General features: G+C 37.5%; 1 protein-coding gene across 1 annotated transcript in view; it reads right to left on the bottom strand.

Annotated features, from left to right (window-relative positions):
- Nucleotides 1–16,758, bottom strand: part of Ube4a (ubiquitination factor E4A) — a 33,902-nt gene that overhangs the window by 4,005 nt on the left and 13,139 nt on the right. The window contains exons 9-19 of the mRNA XM_026396315.2: nucleotides 15,575–15,908; nucleotides 14,419–14,539; nucleotides 12,302–12,606; nucleotides 10,695–10,827; nucleotides 9,386–9,573; nucleotides 7,246–7,346; nucleotides 7,035–7,148; nucleotides 5,366–5,540; nucleotides 4,027–4,207; nucleotides 3,290–3,437; nucleotides 688–845 (exon numbers count right to left, since the gene is read on the bottom strand). Coding sequence (XP_026252100.1) covers nucleotides 688–845; nucleotides 3,290–3,437; nucleotides 4,027–4,207; nucleotides 5,366–5,540; nucleotides 7,035–7,148; nucleotides 7,246–7,346; nucleotides 9,386–9,573; nucleotides 10,695–10,827; nucleotides 12,302–12,606; nucleotides 14,419–14,539; nucleotides 15,575–15,908 — 1,958 coding nt within the window. The remainder of the gene's footprint in view (nucleotides 1–687; nucleotides 846–3,289; nucleotides 3,438–4,026; nucleotides 4,208–5,365; nucleotides 5,541–7,034; nucleotides 7,149–7,245; nucleotides 7,347–9,385; nucleotides 9,574–10,694; nucleotides 10,828–12,301; nucleotides 12,607–14,418; nucleotides 14,540–15,574; nucleotides 15,909–16,758) is intronic.

The raw sequence follows: 16,758 nt of genomic DNA, 5'->3' as shown, positions 1-16,758 counted from the left end.
ACTTACATAACTGTAAAACATGAATAGTCTTTCAATATCCATTTCTATTTAATGCTATACTTAAAAAAGTTAAGGGGTTGACAGGACAATGGAGTATACATGTAGTTCCAGCTACTCAGGAGGCTAAGGCAGGGCAGAACTCCTGCTTGAGGCCAGTTTGGGTGAAATGGTGAGACCCTGTCTCAAAAAGAAAAAAAAAAAAAAAAAAAAAAAGGAGGTGTTTGATAGCAAATAAGCTACCATTTATTTTTATTCTTGTCTTTTCTATAGATATTAGGAGGCAACTATCCAAATATTGCTACCATTTATCTTTATTCCTGTCTTTTCTATAGATTTTAGGAGGCAACTATCCAAATAACAAGTGAACTGGGGAAAATTCATAGCTACCCCATGGGTGGGTCCAAAGAGAGAAACAGAGTTAACTTACATAGTATAAAATCTGAATTAAAGCAAAAAACAAAAACCTTTGTCTTTTATATTTAAAAAAAAATTTTTTTTTAAGTTGTAGCTGAACACAATACCTTTATTTTATTTGTTTATTTTTATGTGGTACTGGAGATCTAACCCAGTGCCTCATGCATTCTAGGCAAGCGCTCTATCATTGAACCACAACCCCGGCCCTGTCTTTTTTACTTTTTATAATTTAAATAAGCTCTGCTTCTGGGGCTGCTTTTGGGAGTGACCTACCTGAGCAAATGTCTGGCAATGGTGGACCTATCCACAGTGACTCTGGAAGACGGCAGCACCACAGGGTCAGACATCAGTGTGCTCATGATAGGATCCAGGAACTCATCACAGGCATCTGCATAGGTCTCTTCTTCTTGTTGTTGGAGGTCTGCAAGAGACTGAGAACACAATACCTGTTAGTTAAAGTATGTTCACAGTACAGCTGAATTCATAATGCTAAAAGGCTATAACTTAATCTTGGTCATTAATAAATCTTGACAGCAATGACAAACCTTAACTTTATTATTTTTAATTATTATTATTTTTGGTACTGAAGATTGAGCCCAAGAGCGCTTTACTACTGAGTCATATCCCTAGCCCTTTTTATTTTTAATTTTGAGATAGGGTCTGGCTAAGTTGCCCATGCTGGCCTCAAAACTTGTAATCCTCCTGCCGTGGTCTCCCGAGTTACTGGGATTATAGATGTGCCACCATGCCCAGTTCTTAGTTTTAAATTCTTAGTTTTAAGGTATGTACCATCATGCCTGGGCTCTTACCTTGACTGTTATTTTTTTAAACCAGCCAAAATAGATATTTCAGAAGCAAATTTAATACTGCACCCCAACTCCGAACTTGCAAGTTGGGTCACCTGCTGGCAGTCATGACTAGAAACAGGTATAAGCATAAGCAGGAAAAGAACTACACCATATACAACATCTTTCTGGCAACAGTTCTATTATAAATGCCATAATCAAAAGGGGATGGGAAGGAGGGTTACTTTTTGAGTTAGTCACGCAGCCTGTGTGTGAAAAACAATTTATGGATTTTGATATAAACAGAAACAGGAATTTAAAAATAGCTGAAACATTTGATCCCTATACCTAAATCCTTAGAGATTCATCTGGCTAAGCTCTAGGCCAAGAATGAAATCTAACTCCATAAAAAAGAAACTCACATCAGTAAGAATATTGATTCTCTTTTCTTTTTCCCTCCCTCCCTTTCTTTTGAGTACTGGGGATTGAATGCAAAGGTGATCTACCACTAAGCTACATTCTCAGCCCTGTTTGAGACAGGGTCTTGCTAAGATGCCTAGACTTGACATCCTTCTGCCTCAGTCTTTGAAGTTACTCAGATTACAAGCATGTGCCACCATACCCAACTCAATAAGAAAGGTTTTTCTATTAGACTTCTGCACCATTTTTCCTTCTTAACCATTTCTGAAGGAGCTGTCATATTCCAACCAAAGGGACTAAGTGAATACAATGCAGTAGTTTAATCTTTAAATGTATGCCTATTTCAGTGTAAGTTACCTACCAACTATATATGTAGAGAACAGAGAAAGATAAAAATCAGTTACTGAAAACTATGCATCTTGAATTTCATCCTAAAATGTTCTTCTGCATTAACATTCTAAATTTTCAAGTCTACTAGTAACTCTGGGAAGTTTTCATAAAAAGCTTCCAAAAATATATATTCTTTTCTTTTAGAAGTTGTTTCTTTAATTTCTATTCTTGTTCTTAGGTGAAAAAAGAGTAATTTTTTTTGGATATATGTCATGTATATATATATATATGTTATATACACATGTTATAAATGTGTGTGTATACACACACACACACACATACGCACACACATATAAAAATATATAAATATATGTTACAGCCAGGCATGGTGGTGCATGCCTATCATCCCAGCAACTTGGGATGCTGAGGCAGGAGGATCTCTAGTTCAAAGCCAGCCTTAGCAACGTCAAAGCGCTAAGCAACTCAGTGAGACATGTCTCTAAATGAAATACACAACAGCGCTGGGATTTGTCTCAGTGGTCAAGTGCCCCCAAGTTTAATCCCAGTACCAAAAAAAAAAAAAAAAAAAAAGTATAATATATATACTATATATTGTTATATAATTTATATATACACACACACTATATATTGTTATATAAAAAATATATACAACAAATGTATATATTTTTGGTATTGGGGATTCAACCCAGGATGGCTTAACCACTAAGCCATATCCCTAACCCATTTTTTTTATTTTTTTGGGGACAGGGCCTCACTAAGTTGCTGAGGCTGGCTTTGAATGTGTGATCCTCCTGCCTCAGCCTACTGAATACATACTGGGCAAAATAAGAAGATGGAAGCTCCGGTTACTGACTGACAAAGAAGAATCACCTATTTCTAGTTTCTCAAGGCAAACTTTTTTCTCCCTGAAATAGGGCAAAATTAAGCACAGTTGAGTTGGCAATGTGATTTTTGCAATCAACATTTTGTTACAGTGCTGAGAACTGAACCTAGGGCTCACACATGCTAGGTAAGTGCTCTATTACTGAGGTAAAACCCCAGTCCCTGTCAAAGTGATCTTTTTTGAGTGTATGTATGGTACTAGAGATTAAACTCAGGGCCTCAAATGATCTAGGCAAGTGCTCTACCATGAAGCCACATCTTCAGTCCTTTTTATTTTATTTTGAGGCAGGGTCTCACTAAATTCCAAGGCTGGCCTGGAACTTGTGATCTTTATGCCTCAGCTTTGTATGTAGCTGGTTTTATAGGTGTTTAGCCCCATGCCAGTGACAATGTGATTTTTATTGAGCATATGAGGAAACAAATTCTCCTCTCCTCACCTTGATTTTCTCTGCCAGATTACTAAAAGCCACAATCATATTCCCAGGCTTATTTATTTTCTTCAGGACTCGAACTGTCTGTGCAAAGAGAGTTGGGGAATAGGAACGTCCATCCTTGGGCACAGTGGCACAGAAATTCTCCTCATCCCTGGAAAGTCAGCATCAGAAAGAAACTGAGCATCAGAGGGTAGGTTGATGGGAAGATAATAGATGGGCATGGAACAATCATGCTCATCACTTATCTTATAATGTACTTTTTTTCTTTTCTTTTTTCTTTTTTTTTGTGGTCCTGGGGATTGAATCCAGGGCCTCATGCTTTCAAGGCAAGCACTCTACCACAGAGCCACATCCCCACCCCTATAATATACATTTTTTAAAAAATGAGCTCTATCACTGAGCCACAACCCCAGCCTCCGTATAATATACTTTTAATGTAGAAAGACTTCTAATTTTCCACATAGGATATCTATCAGGTATTCCATGGTCATAAAGGAATACTATTTCCCAAACAATTGTACAATTAGCAAAGTTTATCTTAGTACAGATCAAGGCAGAATGTTGAAAATCCTCAACAATATCCCATGAATCATATAAAATCTCAGTTAATAATATAAAGATTCCTTCATCAACCAACTAGAAGTAACCATTCCTTTTCCATTTTCATGCAATAGCAACTAGTCCTTCTACTATCAAAACATCAGCATTCCTTCTGCTTGCCCAATTGCAATCTCAGGTACCCAAGATTTAAGTAGATAGTGCAGATATCTGATACAAGCTGCTGGGGTTTGAAGTCAAATTCACTGAAGTCCTTGACTTTTAAGGCACCCATCTTGGGCCCAACCAGGTGCTGCAGGAAGTAGTTCAGCATAGAGATGATGCGCTCAGCCAGAAAAGGATGCACAAAAAGTGATTTGATTTCTGGAAAAAAAGTCAAGAGTTTCTGAAAACTCAATCCATTTAATAATCTTTTACTTATGTCTTGTTTACTCTTTAGAGACCTGTGAGGGCTACTATTTTTTAAATTACATAAGTGATATGTTTTCACTACACAAAGTAGTAGGTAAGCCAAAATCAAAAACAAAAAAGAAAACAAAACTACCACATAGAGATACTGTTATCATTTTGCTAGATATCCTAGTTTACTTGTCCATATTTATACACATAACATACATCTTTAAGAGAATTTATACTATATATTGTATATATAGGATCAAACCCAGTGCCTCACACATGCTAGGCAAGTGCTCTGCCACTGAGCTATAGCCCCAGCCCTCTGTAACCTTTTTCAATAACTATTACAGAGATATCTTACCATTTTAGTAAAGAGAGGTTCCTGTAAATAGGGTACCAACTGGCCACATGTACTTTTATAATTGATTTATCTATTTTTAGTTATAGATGGACACAATCACTTTTGTTTATTTTTAATGTGGTGCTGAGGATCATACCTAATGCATCATGCATGCTAGGAAAGTGCTCTACCACTGAACAACCATTGCCACTTTTACAATTTAAATCAATTAAAATGAAATTAAAAGTTCAACTCCTCAGTCACATTAGCCAAATTTCAAGTGTTCAACAGTCATGTGTGGCTGCTATGTATAGACCTGGGCAGCCCAGAATTATAGATCATTTCCACCATCACAGAAAGTTTTATAGAATAACATTGATTTACACCATTTTCAAAGACTTCATAGTTTTTCAGTTTGTGATTACACCATGAGATATTATTTATTTTGCAGTGCTGGGGATGGACCAGGGGCTTTATACATGCTAGGCAAGCCCTCTATTGCTGAGCTACATCCCCAGCCCTTTTCATTGTTTATTGTGAGGCAGGATCTTGCTCAACTGAGTTGGCCTTAAACTTGTGATTCTTGTGCCCGAGACTCCTGAATAGACGGGATTAGAGGCTACTTTGCCCAGCTGGCATTGATCTTCTTTTTGAAGCTTTCCTAGTGATCTGTTTCCCTCTCAAACATAGAGGATACTATCCCAGAGTGCACATTCTTAGTTTCAAGTGGGCTGATCCCCCAAGTGAAGCAGATCTTGATGACTCCATTTTTTCTGTGTCCTTACCTGATGTTAGGAAGGCAAGTGTACCAATTGTTTCATTGGACATGATGTTATGAAAACGTGCCAACTGCCCAAACATCTGCAGGCCAGCCTCTTTCTCTCGGCGGGCTTCTGGGGTCAGACTATCCCATTCACCTCGGTCCTTCTCAATCTGCTGGATCTTTATCTTGCTCAAATACTAAAGAAACCAGAGGTGGGATATATTAGAGAAGAAAAGTGCAATTGAAGGAACATGACATTTAAGAGGTCTTGTTTAAAATCCACTCTTGGCTGGGAAAACCAGAGATCATATAAGAGATGAGTCTTTATTTGTCAGCAAAGACGGAAGCATAAAAGAACTTTTGATAGCTGGGTGCGGTAATCCTAGTGTCTGTAATCCCTGTGACTCAGGAGCTTGAGGCAGGAGGATTGCAAATTCAAGGCCAGCCTCAGCAACTAAACAAGATCTTAAGCAACTTAATTTACTGAGACCCTGTCTCAAAAAATAAAAAAGGGATGGGGATGTGGCTCAGTGGTAAAACATCTCTGGATTTAATCCCCAGTACCCAAAAACTAAAAGGAAGAAAAATGGCATAATACAAGAAACCCAGGCCCAAACACTAGGCTGCAAGGAAGAAACAATGAATCCTTCCTGAAAGATAAAAAATGTAAAACAAAAACCCCACAAATCAAAACCCATTTACCAAAAATGAAAGCTCTATCAAATATGCAAGAACCATAATTATTTAAAACTCTACCTCTCATCATCCTTACTGTTATAGCAAACAAGTCAAGTTATATAGTCTCATTGAAAAATGCCATCAGCTTCATTCTTTGGCTCTACTGTTCTTCCTTTTCAGGGTCTGTTTATAACAGAACCTATTCTCATTTTCTCAGAAAATCTATTTTAAGAGTGTAAGTTTATGAAAAGAGCAGGAACTTTTCTCATAAACCAAACCAATAAGAGGAGCTCATGACTGTCCAATAGGCTACCCTCAGGATTTACCTATCTCATCTTCCTTTAGGTCACTATTGTAGTTTATAGGGAAGGGAAGTTTTTCTGTCTGGGAACCCAGGTTTTTAGTGGAGTAATGAACAGTTTCATATGGATGGTTGAGGAAAAGATGCACTGCAGGAGCTAAGAGACACTCAGCTGTATCTTACATTTCAAGAAACACGTTTCATAATATAGCCAAGGATTTAGGAGGCAAAACAAACAAACAAACAAAACCCCAAAACACAAACACAAACCAGATAAGTTTTAAGTAGTGATAAAAAAATCTGGATCTTTTAGAACAGAGGACTAAAAATCATTGTCTAATGAACCACTGTTACTGATATCTTTGGATGGAAAAATAGTTGAAACTTACTGACCAAAAACAAGATCTTTTGATTATTTTTTTGGGTGATGCTGGCCTGATGACTTTTGCCAGTGTACCTTGGTTTGGTTTCATCAAACTATGTTTTTAACTCTGCCAAAGTACCCATCCTATGAGGCTTCAATGACCCTTGATCTTTTCTGTGATGGAACAATAACCTAGAAAGCTCCATAATGGTAAACTCATAAATTTTTGTGTTCAAGACTGGATACTCATGGCACAGGATTGTTCTACAATGATTAAAAAGATCAAAAATATGTACTGACAATGATTTGGTGATATAGTAGCAGTTAAATGTTTGGTTTTTTTTTTACCTGTATAGCTTCATCCAAAAGGAAGATGGCATCATTCATTAGCAGGTTAAGAAAGCGGAGGAAAAGTGGAGGGTTCATAGCTTCTAAATTCTTAGAGGCATAGTCAGCCAAATCCTGTAAGTTCCAGCCCAAGAGAAAACTGTGTCAGTAATAATGAATCACATCATTGGGATTCATCTGACGCAACTGATTTCACCAAAAATTCTCTTACCTTAATGCTCTCCCGATACGTATCTGTTCCCCACATGTATCTTAGAATGGGATACATGGGACGGCGGTAATTAAACTTCTGTTCAAATTGATGGGGGTCTCCTAAAGTTAAGCAAGAGCAAGAAATCAGCAAGGGTGGTCTATTTGTGAGTGGCTAGGAGTTTACGCCTATGTGTAGTCACTTTCTTCTATCTTGAACGTGTCAAGGCTACTGACAAAATCTTCTCTAGGAGTTTCAAAAAAACTAGAGTTGGACCAAGTGTTTGCTCATTTGCTTACCAACAAAACAAAAACAACAGGGAAATAGATGTAAAAGATATTTTACTCAACAAGGGTAACAGATGCTTCCTCACCCCAATGTGGAGCATGCAAATGAGGCCTCTGTGCTGACTGTGGTGTTGCTGAAAAGTCATGCGCAGAGTGGGACACTACATAATTCCTGCATTCTTCATAGACAATACCCCAACTGTGCAGCCAATTTGTTCTTGATTATTCTGAAATATCAGGTCAGGAGCTAATTTGAGCCTATACTGCATCTGAAGAACCAAAGTCTGGGTCATATAAATATAATAATGAAGAGTGTAAGATTTGGAGTTCAAAGACCCAAATTTTCGTTTTGATTCTACTAAATGCAAGTCTCCACTCCTTTGGGGAAAAAATAGAAATTGTAATATATTGTAATATATGACAAATCTTTGGTTATATAGTTATATAATGAGATAACCACAATGATTTATTGTGCAGTTCTTTAAGTACGATGAAGATTTACATGTACTATTTCACTGAATCATTGTTTTGACTCATTTTATATCTGGTTGTATTACTTAATAGTTACATGACATGGACAAATAATGTAATCTTTTGATCCAGAGGTGAGCAAGTAACAAAGCCAGAAACCAAACAGGGAAAGGTTACTGAGCACAGTGACTCATGCCTGTTATCTCAGCAACTGGGGAGGCTGAGGCAGGAGGATCACAAGTTCACTGCCAACCTCAGCAAATTGTCAAGACTTCCAGTAACTTAGTGAAACCATGTCTGAAAGTAAACAAAGGACTGGGGTATATCTCAGTGGCAAAGTGCCTCTGGATTCAATTTTCAATATCAAAACAAACAACAATAAAACCCCAAACAAACACAAGTATTGAAAGGTAGCCAGTAAAATATTAATAGTTTCTTTAAATGTTAGTTATATGTATCATTGGATGGCAGGACATTTCCTTGAAACTGGTCTTATACAATTGCTTAACATATCTTACCTACTAGCTGTAAGAGGGTACTGTCGAATCAAACAGAGAAGCTCAGGGAGAGAGAGAAGCGGAATGCTGCTTGCTGGTATTTTGTTTTGTTTTAGTAAAATAATTTATTTATTGTGCTCAGAATCAAACCCAGTGTCTCACACATGCTAGGCAAGTGCTCTACCACTGACTCCAACCCCAGCCCTGCTGGTATTCTTTTTTTTTTTTCTTTCTTTTTGGTACCGGGAACCCAAGGGCATTCAGCCACTGAACCACATCCCTAGCCTATTTTGTATTTTATTTAAAGACAGGGTCCCACTGAGTTGCTTAACATCTTGCCATTGCTGAGGATGGCTTTGAACTTATGATCTTACTGTCTCAGCCTCTGGAGCTACTGGGATTACAGGCGTGCACCAGGGGGCTCTGTGGTATTCTTAATCCAACAATCAGATTTTTAGAAAATTAGATGGTATGGTTAAAATAAAGAATCTCTCAAACATTATAGTCTCATTACAGTATTTTACCATCTTGGGACAGACACAAATAAGGAGTTAGGTTTTAATCAGATAGCCTAATTTGAATATAATTTGACTAGTAATATATGGTTGAAAAGAGTATATAGGATTTTTTTTTGGGGTGAGATGGACTTATCACTTATTAGTTACATGACATGGACAAATAATGTAATCTTTTAATCATTCATGTCTTCATGTGAAAAATGAGGATAATAAAGTCAAATGGTAACACATTAGTAATATAAAATAGCATTTAGCACCAAGCCTGGCACACAGAAGATATTTGGTAAATGATGGCTTTAAATTTATCTGATGTTCAATAAATGATCAAGCTATGGAACTCCACTGGTATCAACTCTGTAGTTCCCACCTGGCTGCATGATTGCTTTACCTGTAAACTCAATGTCCACAAAAACCTTGATTAGAGCTTCTGCAAGTTGGGGTGCATGTGGAAAGTTGCAGAACACACGCTTCCGGTGGAACACACTGGATACCAAGGGATTTGGGGTCTGATCCAGGTGGGGCATCACTGCTTCCAACACCTCAGCTAGTTTAGCCCTTAAGTGAGGATTCTTCATTCTGCAAAATAGGGCAGAAAGCAAGATGAGTATATAAACTTAACTCCCAAAGTTATTACTCTGTTCTCTCCACAAGAGGTGCCAATGCATGCTATACTCTCATTATAGGGGAGAAAAAAAAAAAAAAAGAGGCACTTCTACAGTTTTAAGTTTGTCAATATTGGGTGATTCAGGGTACACCACTTTTTTTTTTTTTTTTGTGGTGCCAGGGATTGAACCCAGGGACTTGTACATGGGACGCAAGCACTCAACCAACTGAGCTATATCCCCAGCCCACCATTTAACTTTTGAGATGACTGTTTAACAAGTATGAGGGTGAGTACTTAAGTTTCTATTTAATACTTAGCCACTCAACTTTCTTGTCTACAATAAGGCATTATTTAAAAAGTACTATTCTCTGACAGTTTCATCTTGGATAAACTTGCCTTGCCAGGCCTTCTAAGGGTAAAGATTAGGTTTTACTTATATTATCTACAATGCTGTAATGTTTTCCTAATCAATACTTTTTGGTTTATGACTAATTAGGTTTGCTCAGTACAGTGACGGACTGGATTCTACCTACTTTTCATTGATGTGCCTAGGGGAATTATGGGTCATTCTCTTTATTATGAAGCAATGTGCACTTCTGTACACATATCAGAAAATGAAGAAAGGAATCCTAGAAGTCATAGTATCTTCCTTTGGGAAAGAGAGCTGGAGGTTATGAGTGGGAAGACTAGAGATCAGAAATAACATTGAACTAAGTTTACTGCTCATCCAACTCCGAACAGCAAGAACAAACTTATGTATCATACAATTAGTAGAGGAACATTAGCACCTGACTGCCACTGGTAAGGTTTCTGGCAGTACGGTAACTATTTTAACCAGGGACTAGCAGTGGAATTCCCATCAGGTACCTTAAATGCAGGTTCAAATTCTCTGTGGGCAAAGTCCTTTGCTTATTGTGCCTCTCAACAGTGGGATTTCTGGCTACCCATAAGGATGCTCAGGTGGTTCATTAATGTTAACATAACTTCTGAAGGCAACCCCTTATGATTCAGGCTTGTTTATTTCTTGATTTAGAAGTCTTCTGAATGTTTTGCAGCTCTAAACAGTGACAGAGCCAAGCTTTCAGCACTTCACCTTTCTATGCTCCCAGTGAAAATGGTGATAAAGTGAAGGACATGCTCCAAGGAATCTGCTGATGTCTCCAAGATGTCATCGGCAAAGCGGCGGAGAAAAATGAGGAAATCACCGAGGTTATCTGCAAAAAATTCTGAAAAAAAATATTCACTAGAATTAGCCAAATATCTGTCTGCTGGTATTAAGTAACATTTATATTCCTCTCTTTCACGTTCCTTAATGAAGGGTTTTAAAAAAAAAAATCTAAGGTCTTATTGGTCTTAGGATCTTCTTTAAATGTATGTCATTTTAAATTTTTATCCAAGTAAATATATGAACAGTAGTATACAAAATATTATTAACATATTAACATGTGTTAACAGTACCAGGTTACAAGATTAATACAAGGTTAACCATAATTTAATTAATTCTTCAGGTATCTGAAGAATTGCTTATCAAGACTTTTACATTAGGTAACTATGGCAGCCAGCCTCTAGGATGATCCTCCAATGATCCTCATTTCCTGGTATTCATGCCCTTACACAGTCCCTTCCCACATTCTTCTAGAGTAGAAGCTTCACCCTGCAGTATCCAGTAGAAGTGATGGTATATCATTTCTAAGATTAGGTTATAAAAGCTTTTAGTTTTCACCGTGGTCACTCACTCTGGGGGAAACCAGTTACCTCATCATGAATGGTACTAAAGAGAGATGTGTGGGGCCTGGAGAAGAGGCTGTTGGCCAAATGTGCAAGAAAATGAGGTCAGTCAACAGCCACATGATGGGGGCTTGTAAGTAGATCCTCCAGCTGTAGTTGGATCCTCAAATTCCTATGGCTCTGAATGACAGCTTGGATGCAATCTCAGGGGGTACTCTTGAGCCAGAACCATGCAGCCTAGTGTGCCTGAATTCCTTACCCATGGTAAATGAAATAATATTTGTTGTTTTAAGCTGATATGTTTTGGGGTAATTTGTGATACAGCAATATTTGTCCAATACAGTGATCAAGATAATTTAACCTGATTTGATGCATGTCTGCTAACCCCTCACTGACATATAAATACAATCTCCCTTCTGGGTTAACTGATAGAAGAATTTTTTTTTCTTTCTAAAAAGAGTACAGGAGAGTTAGAAATTTGTAAGTTGAATGACAAACCATATAAATGACAGAAACTAACAGCTATGAGAATCCTGGCTTCATTTAATCTTTTTTTTTTTTGGTATTGGGAATTGAACCCAGGGGTGCTTTATCACTGAGCTCCATCCTCAATCCTATTTTTTATTTTGAGACAGGGTCTCACTAAGTTACTGAGACTGGCCTTGAACTTGCAATCCTCCTGTCTCAGCTTTCTGAGTTGCTGGGATTACAGGCATGCATGTGCTACTGTGCCCGGCTTCGTTTTAATCTTTTGAAGACTGTTTTCTGATATGCACAGCAGTAGGGTCATAAGGCCAGAGAACATACTGTTAGTAACTTCATACTTTGATCAGTAGATATTTATAAGTTTGAGTTGTTTCTCCAAAAACAAATGATAACTAAGGAAAGGTATCTTGAGGACTAAACTTCCAAAGTGACCCAGTTAAACTTAGATGGCTAAAAATAGGAAGTTCCCAAGGGAGAACTGCTTACCTGGCACATAAGCCAAAGAGCTGTAGCCATCTGGCAAAGGAAAAGTTAGCTCTATTGGCTGTGAGCCCTCATTGCCTATGGCCAGTTGAACCAGCAGAACAGCCATGGACACCTGCAAATTTAGGCAGTTTTGTAGCATCTGTGGCTCAGTCATGGCAGTCTTGGTTGAAAGATAGATGGTCATCAGTCGTTCAAACTGTTCACGGAGGTTGTCAGCAGCAGGGCTAGAACTCTGCTGAGCATCCCTCCAGGCAACCTGTAGCCGATGCAGATTTTGGTTGATTTTTACCATCTGATCATGCAACCTGCCCCCAAGAAAGCAGAAGAGACTGGGTCAGGAAGGCTCATAGGGAGATAGACTAGTTTAGATCATTCTAGAAAAATAAATTCTCATTTATTTATTCTAGCATTCCCTTTAAAGATGTAGGGAGACGCAGTCTTAATGACACAGAAGGCACTCACAAGTTACTGACAGGACAGAGGCAAGGTGCAACGCACTGGGGAAATGTTACCAAGTATTCAACACAATTGAAGCTAATTACAAATAGTTAGCAGCCTTCAACTGAAGTGCACAATTCAAACAGCTGCAACTTAGGAGAGCAGGGTATAAAGTGAGATATTATGTAAAATAAAAATTATTAGGCAAAGTACAAGAAGCCCAGCAGGATAGTTTTACACAACAAAAGTGCAACGATAGTGCTTTGAGGGATTATGAGGATGTCTTACAGTTAGTCTTCAGCTCTCTGTTTAAAATAAAATTAAACCGTTCTTCATGAACTTCACCCAAATATTCTCTACTGAAAGGAAGACCTATAATTTAAAGCTAAGGATAACTGATTCTATGTGTATAATCCAAAACTATTTCCTTTGATCCTATAGGTAATGTCTAAGGCCAGCAAAGAAACTAGATGACATTCATTTTTGTTTGAATCTAGACAGTTAAGTAGATTAAGCACATGCTGAACATTGTCTTATTTAAAATGTCTTATTAGAGAATTACAAGGTTTCTTTGCCCAAACCTCAAAGAAGTTAAAAACGCTTTATTAGAGAGTTTTCTATATCCACCATTTTTCGGTAATTTGCTGGTTTTTGAAAAATGCCTTTTATTAATTTAAGTATCCTGAGAAGGCATTAAAAACTGCTATTCCTTATACCACTTCCAAGATCAAGTTGCTACCTCCCACCCTTATTTATACTGAAAGTCACACTTAGTTAAAAAGGGGGAAAAATTATAGTGACGTAAGGCTAGTCAGAACTAGATCCCTTTGGAAAATTTTAAACTACAGTTCTCAAACCTTCACATTTCTAGAATCTTCTTTTTTTTTTTTTTTTTTTTTTTTTTTAAAGAGAGAGTGAGAGTGAGAGAGAGAGAGAGAGAGAGAATTTTTAATATTTATTTTTTTTTTTTTTTAGTTCTCGGCAGACACAACATCTTTGTTGGTATGTGGTGCTGAGGATCGAACCCGGGCCGCACGCATGCCAGGCGAGCGCGCTACCGCTTGAGCCACATCCCCAGCCCCTAGAATCTTCTTTATCTTAGATACATAGATGGTCTCACTGGAATCCTTTATTAACATTTTCTTAATTTTTGCCAATTCTGTTTCTTGGCTTTTTCATCAGAAGTAGTAAGTAGCAAAATTTTCAAGAGTAGAAAATGAAACAGAAAATAAAAATAATTCCATTTCCTAAATGACAACAGGAAGACAATGATCTAAAATTTTGAAAATGTAGAAAAAAAAATAGTGTATCTTTAATTTAAAAAAGTTAACAGGTCAAAAATCGAAAATAAATTTACCTGGACAAAGCTGATTCATGTAAACAAAAATAAATTCAAATAATTCTCTTTTGCTGCTAGATTTTCTAATGCTAGCCTTGAGAATTAAACTCTCTCTCTCTTTTTTTAAAGAATTTAACCTTTATTTTACTTATTAGTTTGTATGTTGTTCTGAGGCTTGAACCCAGTGCCTCACCTGTGCTAAGCAAGTACTCTACCACTAAGCTCCAGTTCCAGCCCCTAGAATAATTCTCTTAAGACTCACTTTCAACCTTCTGGTTTTAGACACAACTAAATAGTTCATTCCCAAATAGTTCTTTTCTAGTGACAGCAAAAGAATTACCTGTGAAATCCCAAGTACAAGGTATACTCTGTCAGTGCAAGGTTCTCTGTTACAAGGTTGTAGTTCTGGGGAAACTTTGGCTCCTGCACAGCTGGGATCAAACAGGTTTCTTTGTCCAAACCTCAAAGAAGTTAAAAGCAATGGTAAATGGCTTGCCACAGACATGAATCTTGGTCTCAAATCTCCCCTTATTCTTGTTCAGCTTCCATACTATACCAGTGACAACTTCTTAAAACAAATCTCATCACATTACTTTCTCTAAAAATATCTTGTCTACAGAAATAGTTAAACCTCTTGCTTAATCAATGAAATCACCAAAAATTAAAAATAATTTTCGTACTGTAATTTTTCCAAGTGATAGGCAATGGACCAATTGTATTTATTTTATGCTTTTCTATATTTAATATTATTTGCTTTTGAGAAGTATCATTTTTATAATTGCAAGAATCACAAAACTGGAAGAAATATATCAAAATTAAGAAGGGATTTGTTCTGCATGGCAGAATCATGAGTCCTTTATTTTCTTTTTTTCATTTCTCTGAATTGCTCAAGTTTTTCCAATCCGGCCTTAACCTTCTTTTTCCTCAGACCCATTTTCTCCACTTCCAGCCACCCACTTCTCATCCTCCTCTGCTCTAAGATACCTGGAACGTCTCATCATTCCTTACTCATGACTTTCCACAGCTTTTACTTCTATGCTTGCTATTCCCTTTGTATAGACTCTTGCTCCTTTGCCTGGTAAAACCCAACTTATCTTTCAAGCTCAGCTATGAAGACCTCTGACTCCTGCAGAATTGATTACTCACTCTTTCTGGGTTCTCAGAGCTTAGTTCTATGGCACATTAAAATTACCTGACTTTTTCTGGAGCCTCTGAGTTCAAAGAGGATAGCAGCTGTATTTTATTCATTTTTGTAAAGGATGAATGAATGAATACTGAAGGCTACCATATCCAGAGAGGTTTCACTAAAGCACAACATTTAAAAGCTAAATTGTTGATTTTAGAAAACTGCTTTTAAAAAAATTAAACCTTTTTTACACCTTGTTTTTTTTTTTTTTTTTTTTGAGAAAGAGCTACTTTATAAAAAAGGATAAGGGAATGAATGCCTTAGAAATTACACGCACACACACAGTTCTGAGAAGGCCAGTTGCCCCTACCTCTCATGTGTACATTTTTTATTTTTCGTTCTTCATCATTCAACTCCTTCAGAGCACAGTAAGTAGGATTAAAGGTGAGCAGCCGAGAGGACTTGGGTTTGCAAAATGGCTGGCATAGCTTCAGGAGAGCAGCACCCAGATTCAGAAAGAAGGCATCCGAGGCATACATCTGGAAGAAGATTTCTGGCATCTGATTGGCCCAAATCTTGGTGCGGCCTGCATTTGCATGCAAACAGTTTCCCAGCCAGGATAAGATACAGTGTTTGGTTTCTGGAGAGAGCTGGAGTAAGTTCTTCAGCATCTGGTAGATCTTTTCATGGAACTGAGCCATGAACTGTTTGACCAGAAAACACAACCACAGAATATTCCAATTTCACATTTAATTATTTTCTTACTCTCAAACCTTAGCAACTGGCAGTTTCCAAAAATATGCTAATCCTAATCTTTCCCCTAATTCTCCTTGAGCCCCATTCCCTGATTTTAATTTTTAAAAATGTTTCTGGGTATTTAGGAGAAATTTTCTGATCAGCTGCCAAATTGCACACAGCATTACTTAGTTTCATAGCAGTATTTGCTAAACTTTTTCAGCAAAGCACTAGATTATAGTTTTGGCTTTGCTTGTCATATGGCCCTTCAGGCAGTTATTCAACTTTACCATGGTAGCATAAAATCAAGCCACAAACAATACATATATGAATGGACGTGGCCGTGTCCAATAAAATGTTATTTAAAAAAAAAAAAAACAGGTGACAGATTGGGTTTGACCACTGCTATAGTTTGCCAACATCTGTTTTACAAAGCTGTGAAGATTAAATGGTGAATGGGAGACTTAAACTATTCCCACTTCAACCATTAAAATGTCTCATGTTGGCCAGATCTCTACTATAATTTATGTCAAGAGGCCCAATAAGAAAGGGCATAGGTCGAGGAAAAGAAAGGGGGATGGAGAAAGGGAGTTATATAAGCTGAGGTTCAGTCAAGATTTTAGGAGCTAAGTGGTAAGAAATAGTTCGGTGACAAGAGCAAGAGTTGAGGGGAAGTGGAAGTGCTACCACATAGGGCAAGAGTCACAACAGCTTATTCTCACCCTAAATGGTTTTACTCCTGCTCTTAGCCCATGCTAAAAGAGGGTAATTTCTTCACATCATTATGGAGAAAGTCATCCATACCAATTTGCTTTCCTA

The sequence above is a fragment of the Urocitellus parryii genome, chromosome 4 (genome assembly GCF_045843805.1).
Source record: "Urocitellus parryii isolate mUroPar1 chromosome 4, mUroPar1.hap1, whole genome shotgun sequence".
Taxonomy (NCBI): domain Eukaryota; kingdom Metazoa; phylum Chordata; class Mammalia; order Rodentia; family Sciuridae; genus Urocitellus; species Urocitellus parryii.
The sequence above is the reverse complement of the archived record's forward strand: the minus strand, read 5'-3'. Positions and strand labels throughout refer to the sequence as shown.